We start from the raw sequence: 15,250 nt of genomic DNA on the forward strand, positions 1-15,250 counted from the left end.
AGAAAAAGAGAGCATCTAGCCAAAACCTTTGTGTCAGGCTGGGCACCTTCTGCTTGGTGATACCAAGAGAGCAATTGCTGTGCGTTTCTGCAGTTATCCCAGGACACCCTCCATCCCTGGCGTTACCTTGGTTCTCCTAATACCTTTGCTCCCAGTCACTGCACAGCATGTTATGTCTTTCCAAGCTCTGAAAATGAAACCTGAAGTCCCTGTAGTTAATGTTCTGGATTCCTGTTAGAAAGTCTTTGTTACACAAAGTGCATACCCAGTGCTGTGTCTCCATCGGTGGAGAAGCAGTGACCTCCACAGCCTGAAGCCAGGCTCCAAGACTTGAACTTGGAATGTTTAATGTGAAGGATCCTTTGATCTTCCTGTGACTTCCTTTAAATACAGTATGGATAATTATTTAGTGTCAGAGAATTATTTAGTAAGAGAGAGAGATTTTTCCTATTTTTAGTGTGCAAGATTTTTCCAGATCAGAAACTTTTCATTGGTAGCCTAGGTATTTAGGCATAGGTGATGTTACAGCTTTATCTGTCCAACCCAGATCTTCTAAAGCAAAACAAAACAAAACAGAGACCACTGATCAAAATTGTTTAAATGAACCTTATCGTATAGTAACTATATTTCATTAACAATATATAGATAAACTCTATATTGTATCTGTGTTATATCTAAGGAGGTAAGCTTCTTAATACCTTTTTATATGGTTTTTGATTGTTCCCCCTCCCCCGCTCCAACCCCAGCTCACCCACCCGGGAAACCAGACTGTGCAACTTCTCTGTGCCATTTGGAGTCTCCTTATATCTGTCTTAAGAAGCCTATGGCATTCCCCAAAGCCCTTGAAAGAGCTCATGTTCATGCAGTTTAGGATTTATGACAGGTCAAATGATTACACTGAAATCACTTACACCTTGTACTTCTTGTCCTCCCCTTGGCCTTACAGGTATCTCTGGAGACAAAGTAGAGATAGACCCAGTTACGAATCAGAAAGCCAGCACTAAGTTTTGGATTAAGCAGAAACCCATCTCAGTCGATTCTGACCTGCTCTGTGCCTGTGACCTTGCTGAAGAAAAAAGCCCCAGTGAGTAGTCCCTTTTATTTATGTCTCCTTCCGCTCTTCCTCCCTTCCCTTCTGTGTGCTGGGTACCAGGAGAATATATTGCCACTGTGTCCTTTTTTCCTTGGGTCTGTTTAATTCATTACCAGAAATTTCTTTTAATTAAATGGGGTTGTATTACGGTGCCCAGAGCCTGACATGGGCCCCTGTTCTGTTCAGTCTTGACGGCAGTAGAGAACCTCACAGTGGTTCCTGACCTCAGTAGCCCTCCGCTGAGGGCTGGGGGCACAGGGGCAGATTCCTGACGGAAATCTGCACTCACCAGAGCCCTCACTTTGTGCTCCTTTCCCCTTCCCATTTGGGGCACTGGACCTGTCAGACCCGGACCTGCCTTCTTTCCTTGCCAGATGGAGGGAAGTTGGAGGATTTCCTGTGGTGGCTGAAGACTAGATTTAGATATCCATCATGCCAGAGGTATCATCACCCTCCAGATTATTGGCAGCTGCATGACCTACCAGCTCGTAATTAAACTCCTGCCTGGTCCTGCAGAAGAGATCACTGCTGGGTTGGCACTCCTCTGTTTAAATTATCAAAGTAGATATAGTCTGGGTGTATATTTTAGCATATTATATTTTTGCAGTTAAGTAATTGAGTGTAGCCTTTAGATTAATCATTTTTAGGGCTTCAGTCCCATCAAGAGGCAGAAAGGACATGGGTCGCAGTGATATTCCTCCATGGAAGAAACGATTTGTTAGTTGCCTGGAGAAGGCTAGAAGACAGTGGTTCTCAAATCCAGTGCGTTACCAGCACTGCCTGCAGAGCCTATTTAGAATGCAGCCACCCAGGACCCACGCCAATAGGTTCTGATTTAGTAACTTGGAGTGTGACCTAAGCACCCAATTTGTGTTAATCCCCTTTATTCCAGTGTCTGCTAAATTGGGGAACAAATATAAGGAATGACATACTTAAAAGGAACAGTAAGAAATCTAAAGGCCAGCAAGTGTCTATAATATGGCTCAAGTTTTTGAGATGAAACTGATTAAACAGGGGCTTAAAGAACAAAAACTCGGCCTGCGGACTGGGCACATATGCCACTTGGCCTCATTTATGGTTGGGTATTTAATTCTTTTGTCAAATCCAGCAGTGCTGGGCTCTACATGGTCTCCTCTTTTCAACTCATTAGCCTACAGCTTAGCAAGAAGGGAGAACATAGTGGTGCAGGGGAAAGGAGTAAAGCCATGCCCGCCCCACTTCCCACCATTCCTGTCATCCCAGTGAGGCCTCGATGGCTTGCAGAGGCAGGATGGCTGCCAGAAGGAGTGGTGAGAAAACCGCCTGCTACTCTTGGGCCCTTGCCCCAAGGCGGCCAGATTCCGTCTGCCTTTAGATAAACATCTTCTTCCTAATCCCTCTCACTCCAGCCAGTCAACCAGTAACAATTTCATTGTTCTAGCATCTTTCTTCCCAAGAACTCAGAATGCTTTGAAAAGTAACATTTTATAAATTCTCCATGTCTCTGAGAAATGAAAGGCAATCACTTACACGTTGCATAGGGGGAGTGGAGAGGTTAGAGAAAGAGCTAGAAATAGGATTCAGATTTCCCTTACATTCACACCAAGACACTCACTGTGTCCAGGAGGGCTGTGATTCAGGCACCAAACGGTAAAGGATGTAACACACCCAACCTAGGAGGGAATGAAACAGATGCACAGCTACCACCTTTCTGTTGCCTCTTAAGGTCATTCAGTCAAAAAGTAATGTAATTATCACACATCTGTGAGAGCGAGGCCAAGTTCCAAGCATTAGGGATCCAGAGCAGATATGGGCCCCACCATTTCAATACGACTGTATTGACAGTCAAGCAGGAGAGTCTTTTGTCGTATTCTTAGACCCACTGAACGGTTCTGTGTAAAAACTGCACATGTAGGTTTTATAGAGGTTTCCCCTTCTTTCACTCTGGCCCCAGAGATCTAGAACTATGACACTTTCCTGAACAGAGAGGCACACTGCCTGCCCCAGTAAGATACTTCCTGAGTCCCCGTCCCCACCACAGCACTTTCAGACCTTGTCCCTCAAAGCTCTGGGTTCTCAGGGACTCTGTGTGTGTGTGTGTGTGTGTGTGTGTGTGTGTGTGTGTGTGTGTGTGTGTGTTGGGCAGAGTTGGGCATGAGGCCTCCCCTTCAAACAAAGGATTCTGCATTTAATCCCTACCAACTTGGGGATTCTGCACTTAAAAAGTCAATTGATAAAAAGGATTTTACTGTTTTCAAAAAATGTTTGAAAGTTGCAGGCTCACAGAATAAAATTCAGACTCCTCAGCACAGCCTTTACAGACCTTGGCTCCTCCAAGCTCATAGCCCATAATTTCTCATCCTGAACTTGAGCTGTGGTCACTGTGACCACAGTGGTCACTGTGAACTACTGGCACACGAACACACCTTGAATTTTGTGCTTCGCTTTTCCCATTGCCAGGAATACACCTCCACCCTGACGCTCTCTTTAATTCATGGATACCTCAGTTTCCTCACACCCGGCCCACTCATTTTTCAAGATCCAGCTCCAGTGTCAGACTCTCTCTGTAATTTTGCCCCCAGGCGTTTGCACACACCTCTGGTAAAGCAGCTCACACACTGTGCTGTGTTTACTTGACGTCTGACTCTGTCTCCCACCCCCATCTCCATGCTGAACTCATTGACCAGAGACCGGTTTCTGTATTTTCATTCCCTAGCACAGTGCCTGCAGGGTTGTCCTCAGTGAAGGTCTTGAAATGGAACTTAATGAGGCCAGAATTGAGAAACTGAAAGTTATTCAACATAATTTATATTGTAAAGTGCCCAAAACAAAGATGTATTAAATGAATCAGCTTGATGCTATTATTTTTTTTTATGATTTCCAGTATCTTCATCAAATTAATTCATTGACTTAATCTAAAAAGTTCATCTTCAAGAACATCATCAGACCACAGAATTAATCTGTGCGGCTTCTTCTTCTTCTTTTTTTAAAGGATTAATGGTAACCCTTTTTATCTTTTGTGTCTGTTGAACCTTAGAAAAAAGTTATTTTAACAGCACTAAAGAAATGAAAGTCACTATATTTCATAAGTTTAGCCTGTGATTTTTATCAGCATAGTGATGTATGTTTGCAGCTGAGTTTACATCAGAAATTCTTGGGGCCTTCTTAAACGAATTATGGCAAAGAGAGAGAGTCTAGAAGTAGATAAGGTTTTTGATTTCTGCAGTATATTTCCTTTTTCATGTTTTTATCTCTCATAACACAAGTGTCTTGCCGAAGACTGGAACGTGTGACCAACTGGAATAATTTAGTTGTGAAAACAGAGCAGACATGTTATTAAACAGCCTTCTTTACAAAAAGGCATTAAGTGTTGGGACGATAATGAAGTTGTCCCCAGTCTTACTTGAGACATGTTTGTCAGAATTTTGAACAGAAAAGAAACGGTTTTTAAAACCCCAAATATGGCCAGTTTGCAGTGTTTAATTGAAAAAGCCGCTGTCAAACCATTAATTTGGTCGTCATAAAGAACACAACTCAAGTTTAATTGATGCTGTATCCAAAAAGTATGTGAATAGCTGACTTGGCAAAGGGACTGAGCATTAGAGCGCCTGCAGTGAAACACATAATTACATATATTGTGGAATCAGAAAGACCCAGACTCTGAAGCCATGCTCCATAAATAGCAATTCTATGGCTCTCTTTCCTTCCCCTAACTTCTACCTCACAGGCCATGTTCTCATAGGGAAGATTTATTGCTCTGTCCCTGTGAGTGTTTAAGACCTGGAACTTAATGACTAAATAGATACATGCCTTTAAAAAAATTGTACATATAAATATGGACTCTTACAAAAGTTAGTTGAGAAAATCAGTGTGAAATTAAGAACACATTCTGCCTTTCTAGATGGAAAAAAAAAAAAAAGCTGTACGCTGCCATTATTATTCAAATCAGTGATTTCTAAGTCTGATTTTGCCACTCCTTAGGATATCTTTTGCTGTTTGAAGGATGTCACAAACCTCTAAAAGATGAATTAATTCTAATTTCATTTTAACTGAACAAAGACATACATCATATAGGAGAATGTTTCCATCAGAAACGACCATGGTTAAATTGTCTCAGAAATAATTCTCCATCCTTATACAGGTCTAGATGTAGGCTTTAAATGCAGTGGACACTCTTTTTAAGTACTAGCCTCAAATTCCAACACTGAAACAAAAGAAAGGGACCTTTCTGTGAAATTAGCACCCGTCGGGGACTCTTGGGCTGTATTTAAATAAAGTACCAGACTTAAGTGTGCCAGGACTGGTTTTATCATAAGAAGGTCGTGCAGGTTTAGAATCTTTAAAGGAAGCAGCCTATCATTAAGAAGTCATATTTAAACTTTAATAAAGTAGCTGTCGTCTTTATAGCTGAAAAGAGCTCTGTATCTCAATTAAGTATAGATGATCTAAAATCTTAAGGAAGTAACATAATAGAGGTAACCTGATTACATTCTCTTGGAATAGTATAATTTAAAGGAAATCGGATTCTCTTGATGCTGGTTGTGTTGGTGGGGGATTGTTTGCTTGTTTGTTTTTGTCCAAAACACTGTTTGGATTCAGGGCAGGAACTCGTTGAGATTGTGAGTTAACCACAACTGCAGGAGACTGTTAAGCCCTCGTGAATAGAACCTGCTGGATATTTGAGATGAGATTCAGTTAAGGTTATGAGTTAAATTAGCTGGGTTTATTGGTGACCTCCCACTTAAATGAATCTTTCTTTTCATAAGTACTTGACAAGATCTGTAAAGTAGTGTATTTAATTTACTAATTAAATTAAAGCTACTGAATAATGATTTGTCCACATTGATTTAGCTTAAATAGAAAAGATCAGCATTGTTGTGATCTTCAGCAACCTTAATGGCCGAGCCAGTTAGACACAAAGGCCTCTTGTGTTTTATAGGTCAGAAGGACATAGGTAAGCCCAGGCTGTAATTGAATTGCCTGCACTGCACCCTGCAGTTGCAGATTTCCTTTGCCTTCCCGTTCCATTGTTGCACTGGGGCTTAAGAGAATGTTAACGTGGTAATAGGCACAGGGCCTTCCCCATTATACGTCTTGCTATCGAGCGGTTCTGCATGACTAGTTAAAGAAGATGGCAAGAAGATTAATGAAAGCAGGGCTAATGCAGAAGGGGGTACTTTTGCAAGACTTCTACCGAGGAGATATTAGAGCTGAACCAGAGCTTGGCTTTTTCTTTATCCTGTGACCTTTGAACCTGCCTTACTGTTGAGAGCTGCCAGGGAAGTCGACATTTTGATTGATGTTGGTACACGAGTCAGTCTTTCCCATTGAATTCCACATCTGCACGAAAATAGCTTTTCCTGCAGAATTCATACTGGCTAGAAGTGATAGCCAAATTGATGGCCGAAATGCTTTTATGTCGTTTGCATTTAAACCTAAAGGTATTTGATGGTTTAATTCAGTATCCAGTTTTCATAGATTATAAGCATTCACTTATATGTTCTTTTTTTTTTTTTTTTTGCGGTACGCGGGCCTGTCACTGCTGTGGCCTCTCCCGTTGCGGAGCACAGGCTCCGGACGAGCGGCCATGGCTCACGGGAGCAGCCGCTCCGCGGCATGTGGGATCTTCCTGGACCGGGGCATGAACCCGTGTCCCCTGCATCGGCAGGCAGACTCTCAACCACTGCGCCACCAGGGAAGCCCTACTTATATGTTCTTAATGGGTTTATCAACTCATGGTGAAAGACCAGTATTAAAGAGTGTTCAAAGATTTGCAAACAGAGCTTCAAGGAGGTTTTATGGAGGAGTAAAAGCAGTCATCAAACAAACCCTTCACCATTCTTAGAAAAGAAAGATCAGTCTGAGGGCCCAAGCAAACTGACTTGGAGTTTTTTGTAAATAAAGCAAAGTGTGTGTTTTTGGAAAGCTTTCCATGGGGGAGTCTGAAACCTTGCCTCCGCACCCCACCTGAGCCCCAGCTTAGAGGCTGTCTTGATCCATCCAGAAGCTGGGTTCCCTGACCTTGACCTTGGGACACTAGCATTCCATCTGAAAGGGATTGTTATGGTCTGCTTATAAGACAGTCCAGTGCAGGCACGAACATCTTCATTTGTTCTCACTAATTTTGTTACCTTGTTTGTGGAGCTGCAGGCCTCTAGCGTGTGAGCGTGTGTCTGTGTGTGCGTCCCCCACCCCTTCTCCCAACAAAGGAGAGCAGGGAGACGGAAAAGGACTCAGGTTTTGTACTAAAATCAACTTGGGCACATCACAGCCTGTACACTGAATCCTCTGACCACCTGATTTCTTTTCTGCCTACTTGACAGGGGTAATACTAGCAGAGAAAACACACACACACACACACACACACACACACACACACAAACACGTTGACGTGACAGGTATTCCAGTTCCTAGAGGAGAGGTACCCAGGAATTTTGTCATATTCTCTAGGTGCTCGTGAGAATGTGTGAGAGGGAAATGAGGGTGAGCATTCAGCTACCGCTGGGTGAAAGAGCTGCACCCCAAGGTGGGTGGGTGGGTGAGTGTCCATGGCCGTGCTGGCATACTCTATGCCTCATAAGGCACTTGCATTTATACTCACATCCTCAGGTTCCGTCGATTCCCAGGGGGTCCAGGCACTTCAGACATCAGGTGGGCAAGCTATGCTGTGTTTTTATTCTCTGACAAGGACTTATTTCATAAGTTCCAGATCAAATACGGTAAGTACTGCTCGATTACAGAGCACAGCAGACTCTAACATGTTAAATGCCCCAGTTATTGAATTGCCTTTTCACAAGAGTACTCTGGAGCACGATCAGGAGCAGGCAGCGCCTCGTCCTTTTAACAGATATGTTTCCCAGCCCTATTAAAAGGGGTCTTCATCTGTCCTGTCAAAGGGAGTCTGCTGGGGTTTTTTAGTTTAATTACACTATCCAATTAAAACTCCTTGCTGCATTTGGATGCGCCTCTCCTTGGGCCTGAGTGGATATGACATTTACAAGGCTCGCCTTTCAAGCAGACAATAGTGTGATTGATGAGGTGCACGTTCAGTAAAGGAGGCGAGTGCCTGTGGAAGTGCCGCTTAGTGCATTTTGATTTATTTATCATCTTCTTCCAAAACAAGGGAGCTGCTGGGAGATGGGTTCTAGGCAACAGGGGGACCACCTCAGTTTTTCCAAGTGTGTGGGAGGGAAAGAAAGACCTGGTGCGTGCCACAGGATAAAGGTGGAGAAACACTGTAAGCATGCGGCCAGCTTGCATCGTCGAATGCCAGACTGCATTCTCAGGTTCTCTGACCCAGTTTGGTTTACAGTAACCTCAAGCTGTGATCTGCTGTTAAATAGGCCATCACTGTGTTTCAGGGAACAGTTGCTGCGGCTGGATAACATTGGCCAGACCCCTGAGAACTTTTAGCCTGTGGGAGCCAGCTCAGCATGTGTCCCGTTGACTGACCTGGTACCTGGTCATAATTAACTGACACCTGACGTTTGCACTGGACATGCCTGGCTATGCTCCCAGCTGCATCCTCCAGCAGTCCGGCAGCTTCTGTCCAGGGGCTACAGTCAGTGCTCAGTGGCTATTTCTCTCACTCTGCCTGAACTACACTGAACATTTAAAAGTTGCTTCTAGGGACTTCCCTGGTGGTCCAGTGGTTAAGACTTCGCCCTTCAATGCAGGGGGTGCAAGTTCGATCCCTGGTTGGGGAGCTAAGATCCCACATGGCTTGCGGCCCAAAAAACATAAAACAGAAGCAATATTGTAACAAATTCAATAAAGACTTTAAAAATGGTCCACATCATGGGACCTCCCTGGTGGCGCAGTGGTTAAGAATCCGCCTGCCATTGCAGGGGACACGGGTTTGAGCCCTGGTCCGGGAAGATCTCACATGCTGCAGAGCAGCTAAGCCCATGCACCATAATTACTGAGCCTGCGCTCTAGAGCTTGCGAGCTGCAACTACTGGGCCCACATGCCACAACTACTGAAGCCCGCTCACCTAGAGCCCGCGCTCTGCAACAAAGTGAAGCCACCGCAGTGAGAAGCCCATGCACCACAACAAAGAGTAGCCCCCACTCGCCACAACTAGAGAAGGCCTGCATGTGGCAACGGAGACCCAACACAGCAAAAAAATAATACATTAAATAAAGTTTTTTTAAAGAGGATAAAATAAAAAAGTTTCCTTCAATTAAAAAAAAATGGTCCACATCAACAAAATTAAAAATATAAAATAAAAGTTGCTTTTAGAATTTGGAATCAGCCAAGAGCAAGTGAGACTCTAACAAAGAGATATGGAGGCACATTGGAGAACTTCTCAAAGTTGTAGTGAAAAGGCAAACCCAGCATCTTGTTCTTAACCTACTGTTCTGTGTACCCTCAGCATATGATAGATGGGACCAGTGTGCTTGTCTCTGTAGTTCCTGGAAAAGAGGTGTTTAGTACAGTGTGTGGTCTCTGGAAGGGTCAACATTCTGAATTTAGGAGGCAGGCAGTTCTACCCTGAGCCCTAGACAGATGATAAAAACCTTCCCATATTCATTATCAGGTACTACAGTTGCTCATGGGAGCTGTTGGGGGCATGTTTGCTCACTGCATGACATATAAGAATGTCTATGTTTATGAAGAAAATTGGCTGGTACTGAGACATTCAGTGGGTTTTCTTACATTCTGTGTAAACTTTCTTCATTTTCCCCTAGGACTTAACTAATAAATGAGAAAGAATTTCCTTGTGTTGATTGGAATATTGATATCTGTTAGAGTAGAAAACATTTCGGGGGTATCATCTATTTTTCCTCCTGGGAGAAGCCTTCTTTTTGCTGTTAAATTTTCACTTAATTGTTGACTTGGGCATATAGACCCATAATAACAAAACAGTTATATAGGTATAATGGAAAGTTTGCAGACATTTACATTTTCCTAGATTTTGATTACCATTTCCTCAAATTCTTTTTTTTTTTTTTTTCTTGGTTGTAACATCAGAAGAGATCCGAATTGAGAAGAGGGTAAGGGCAGAGATTCTTTCCTACTGAAGAAATCTGTGTGAAGATTTCTCAGCCGGATAAATGATTGGAAAAATCTGTTTCCCTTGCCTCCTGCCAAGCTCCAAACTGTGTTTTCATAATAAATAAATGGAGTGCTTAGATTTTAAGTTATTCTTGTAGACATGGAAAAAGTAAGCCATTCTTTCATTAAAATCAAAATATGTATTGCTTACAAGATTCCCATAGGCAACTTCCAGGACAGGGTAGCTATACCCAGATTAGCCCTTCTATCATAAATGACTGGAAAACTGCACAAAATATAAGAAACTGTTTGCAGACATTGAAAAACAGGCAGTACGGGACAATGAGCCCTGAGAGAAGGGCAACAAATGAGCTGAGACCTACTATCACTTCAGCTTTCTTCCAGGGTTTCCCAAGGAGAGCATAGCAGTCTCATTGACCTGGGAGACACAGATCAGAGTTGGGGGAACTGAAATTCAGCAACTGAAATTAGCAAAATTAAATATGGAGAGGAGGGGGCCTCCCTGGTGGCGCAAGTGGTTGAGAGTCCGCCTGCCGATGCAGGGGATACGGGTTCGTGCCCCGGTCTGGGAGGATCCCATATGCCGCGGAGCGGCTGGGCCCGTGAGCCATGGCCGCTGAGCCTGCGCGTCCGGAGCCTGCGCGTCCGGAGCCTGTGCTCCGCAACGGGGGAGGCCACAACAGTGAGAGGCCCGCATACCGCAAAAAAAAAAAAAAAAAAAATGGAGAGGAGGGAGCCCTACTGAGAATGAGCTCTAGAAAGATGCCTTTTAATCTTCTGTTGTATACTAAGCTGTGTGTGCCTCCTGTGGGATCTCACAAGTCTGGTCAAAGAACAACTACTGGGGAGCTATAAACTAAAGTTCTGGCCAAAACTCTAGTTCATAGCTCCCCAGTAGTTGAAGCATCCAGGACATTTACTAGTAACTCTGGAAAGGCCGTATCTTGGGAGCAAGGCTACACTAGCCCTAGATTAAAGACTGCCTTAATTCTTAATAAAGTTTTAAACGGATTCTTGAAAGGATCAAACTGATCCACATGTAAATTAACTGACTGCCAGAACAAAGCCCAATATTATCTAAAAGATGATGACAAAATGCAAACATCCCACACTCGAACATTCATAGTGTCCAACTTTCAATAAAAAATTATGAGACATGGAAAGAAGCAGGAAAAAATGTGTCCTGTAACCAGGAGAAAAATCAGTCAATAGAAGCAGAGTCAGAAATGGCAGGGATGATAGAACTGGCAGATAAGTACTTAAAAATTCATGTTATAAATATGTTCAAAGACTTAATAACTCAAAAAGAAGAGAAATGGAGACTTTAAAAAGAACCAAATGAAAATTCTAGAGCTAAGAAATACAGTACCTGAAAGAAAAAATTCACTGATGGGAGCAAATCAGGAAGGTTAGGAAAAAAGGTCAGAGTGTTAGTTATCTATTACCACATGACAAATTGTCCCAAAACTCAATGTCTTAAAACAACAATAACATTTATTTTCTTACAGTTTTGTGGGTCAGGAATCCAGCACAGCTTAGCTGGGTCCTCTAGCACAGGGTCTGTCACCAGGCTGCAGTCAAACTGTCAGCCAGAGCCACAGTCATCTCAAGGTTCAATAGGGGCAGGATCTGCTTCCAAGCTCACTGAGTAGTTACTAGCAGAGTTCATTTCTTTGTGAACACCATCCATTCCTTGCCACATGGGCCTCTCCATAGGAAAGCTCACAAAATGGCAGCTGGCTTCATCAAAATAACCAGGAGCAGGAAAGTACTAGGAAGGAAGAAGTCACAGTCTTTTATAACCTAATCTCAGAAATACATCCCAACACTTTCGCTGTACTTTACTCATCGGAAGTAAGTCACTAGGTCTAGCCCACCAACAAGACAAGGAGATTACACAAGGCTGTGAAAAGCAGGAGGTGGGATCATTGAAAGCCATTTCAGAATCTGCCTATTGCAATCAATGAACTTTAAGACAGGACAATAGAAAATATTCAAAGTGAAGCACAGAGAGAGAGAAAAAAAATGGATGAAAAGAACAAAGCCTGTGGAATAATAGCAAGTGTTCTGACATATATGTAGTTGGAGTCTCAGGGATGGTAGAGAAAACTGTTCCAGATTTGATTAAAAATATCAACCCACCAATCTTGGAAGTCCAAAGAAGGCCAAACAGGATAAATACAGAGAAAACCACATCAAGGCACATCATAATCAAATTGCAGAAAACCAATGATAAAGAAAAAAATCTTATAAGCATCCAGAGAAACCAAGATAAGAATTATTGCTGACTTCTCACCAGAAATAATGCAATCCAGAAGACAACGGAGTGACATCTCTTGCTAAAGAAAAATCTTGTCAACCTAGAATTCTATATTTAGTGAAAATATCCTTCAGAAATGAAGGTGAAATGAAGACATTTCCAGACATTCAAAAAATAAAAGAATTTGTTGCCATTAAACCTTTACTATAAGAAATATTGAAGGCTGGAGGGGAAAAAAAATACCAGATAGAAACCCAGATCTACACAAAGAAATCAAGCGTACTCAAAATGTCACCATTAGCAACTATACAGAATGAACAAAGGAAAAGGAAATAAGTGAGACCTCTTTGAGTGGGGATAGACAAACTCTGGCCCATAGGCTAAATCCAGCCCACCACCTAGTTTTATATGGCCTATGCACTAAGAATAGATTTTTTTTTTTTCTCAGTTCATATAATTTATTGCAGTTAGCACACAGTTTAAAAATTCACCAACACACCAATAGTACAAAACTAAACAGCATTATAAGTTATTCCCCCTTCAGGAAAATAAAACATACTATGATTGTCAAAGCTAGATGTCAGTCTAAGTTTTAGAACAAAGGAAGAATGTGAAACTAATAAAAGGAAAAAGCAATCACTCACAATGACCACAAAAAGAAAATCCAAAAGAAAGTCCGTTTTCTCACATTGATTGTCTTCTCTAAATTAATAAAAATTATTTTAACATAAACTGTATTTAAAAAAAACTAGAAACTCTTCAAGTAACTAAAGATAATGCTCCAAGGCCATTTTCACAGCTTTTTTTGTTTGTTTGTTTGCTTTAAATGCCATTACAGCCAAATTAACACACATTTGACCAAATATTTCCAAAACAGTCCAGCAACACACAATGGAGTTTTCCATTCAGTATCTTAAGCACAAAAATAGGCTATGTTTACAGTAGTTAAGGCGATCAAATTTTAAACAAAAGCAATTAAAAAAAAAAAAAAGGGAAAAACAGCAAACGTTTTCCATGCTACTCCCATAGACCTTATTTGTAAGTGCAAGACAGGAAAACAAACACTGTGCAAAATGCTTTGCCCTGCGTGCTGGTCATTAAAACCACACGTTGGGCTGCAGCCTCTGCTGCCGCGATACACATAGTCTACTAACCCCCTTCCCCATGTCAATCAAGGCAGTCCAGTCCTTTCAGCCTGGGGCTTTTTCAGTCCATAGATTCTTTTCATGAGTTTGGGGGGGGGGAATGGGGGAGGGGCGGGAGGGAAGGAGGAAGGGAGGGAAAGGAAGAAGGGGAGAAAAAGAAAAGGGGAGCAAAAAAAGAGAATGACCTATTGTCAATTTGTGCAGTAGTTACTCTAAAAACGCTCAACTGGGTAAATGTGTACATCTAAACTTTGAGCTGGCCTGGGTTTTGTGCAATTAGAAGTTTTGTTATAAAATGCACACTGCACATGCAAATCTTTAAGCCTTTTGTAAACATTTATATTTTCCTTGTTATGTAGCGAAGTTATCAATTTGCAGCTTAAGTTTTTTATTCAGCTTAACAGTTTCAACTAAGAATAGGTTTTAACATGTGAATATTTGCAATTGATTTGATGATATGGAACATTAACTTTGAACTCCATTTAAGTGAAATGTTATCTACCCCCCCCCAAAAAAAATATGTCCTTCTCAGAAGTAACCTGTAGTAACCTCAGAAAATATATTTGATTATTATATTTTGAATTTTGTCAATTAAAAAACGTGGAAATTCTTTTTCTCTTGTTATATAAGTATCTATAAAATATCCTTAATATTGCCTCTTGGCTCTCTTAGCCTGTCTGGAAAAGTTTGTTTATCTTGGAGAGTGGGAGCAAAAAGACAAGGGAACCTACCATGTTCCAGGCACTGTCCCAAGTGCTTTATATGCACTACTTAATTCTTGAAACAACCCTCTGAGGTTTATATACATTTATTGTAGAAGTCTCAGATTGTTGATTTTTTTTTTTTTTTTTTTTTTTTTTTGTGGTACGTGGGCCTCTCACTGTTGTGGCCTCTCCCATTGCGGAGCACAGGCTCCGGACGTGCAGGCTCAGCGGCCATGGCTCACGGGCCTAGCCGCTCCGCGGCATGTGGGATCTTCCCGGACCAGGGCACGAACCCATGTTCCCTGCGTCGGCAGGCGGACTCTCAACCACTGCTCCACCAAGGAAGCCCTCAGATTGTTGATTTTTATCCTAGTAATCATGACTTAATCTTAGCAACAACTCTGTGAGACAGATATTATTCCCATTTTATAAATGAGGAAACTGGGGCTCAGAGAAGTTATGTAACTTGCCTAAAGTTATATATAAATGGTAACAGGTTTATATTCTTCCCTCTGCCACTGACACAAAGCCAAGTCACTTACACTTCTGTGCTTTTTGGATGGAAGAGTATCCCTAGCCCCAACTCAATCTATGAAGTCTTATTTCTCAACAAATTTTAACCATGCTTCGTTATCTGGTTTCTCTTCCTAAAGGATATTAAATGCAGAAAAATAGAAGGTGGAAAAAGAATTACAGAACTTAATAATAAAGCCAGTAGGAAGTTAAAACTGACAAGAGTTGACCAAAAATGAAACAAAACAAAAACTGTTAAAAATCAGTCCAAGAACTCAAAAAGCACAGTAGTATGGTAATATGGAACTTATTATAATATGGAACTTAATATTTAGTGGTGATATGTAGAGCCTTTTGCAAGTCTGAAGAAATCATGATATTCAGTACTTGTAAAGATGGACATGATAACACAGTATTTATTTTCCTTATACTCTAATACAGGAGGAAAATTTATCATATGGATTTTTTTAAAATTTATTTTATTTATTTTCGGCTGCGTTGGGTCTTCATTGCTGTGCACGGGCTCTCTCCAGCTGC

The 15,250-nt window shown here is 41.7% G+C and overlaps 1 protein-coding gene across 5 annotated transcripts in view; it reads left to right on the forward strand.

The window, feature by feature from the left end:
* Positions 1-15,250, forward strand: part of MAPKAP1 (MAPK associated protein 1) — a 235,332-nt gene that overhangs the window by 205,731 nt on the left and 14,351 nt on the right. For all 5 annotated transcript variants that reach the window (XM_060101586.1, XM_060101587.1, XM_060101588.1 and 2 more), the window contains one exon: positions 947-1,084. In XM_060101586.1, coding sequence (XP_059957569.1) covers positions 947-1,084 — 138 coding nt within the window. The remainder of the gene's footprint in view (positions 1-946; positions 1,085-15,250) is intronic.

This window comes from Mesoplodon densirostris, chromosome 6, assembly GCF_025265405.1.
Source record: "Mesoplodon densirostris isolate mMesDen1 chromosome 6, mMesDen1 primary haplotype, whole genome shotgun sequence".
Classification (NCBI taxonomy): Eukaryota; Metazoa; Chordata; class Mammalia; order Artiodactyla; family Ziphiidae; genus Mesoplodon; species Mesoplodon densirostris.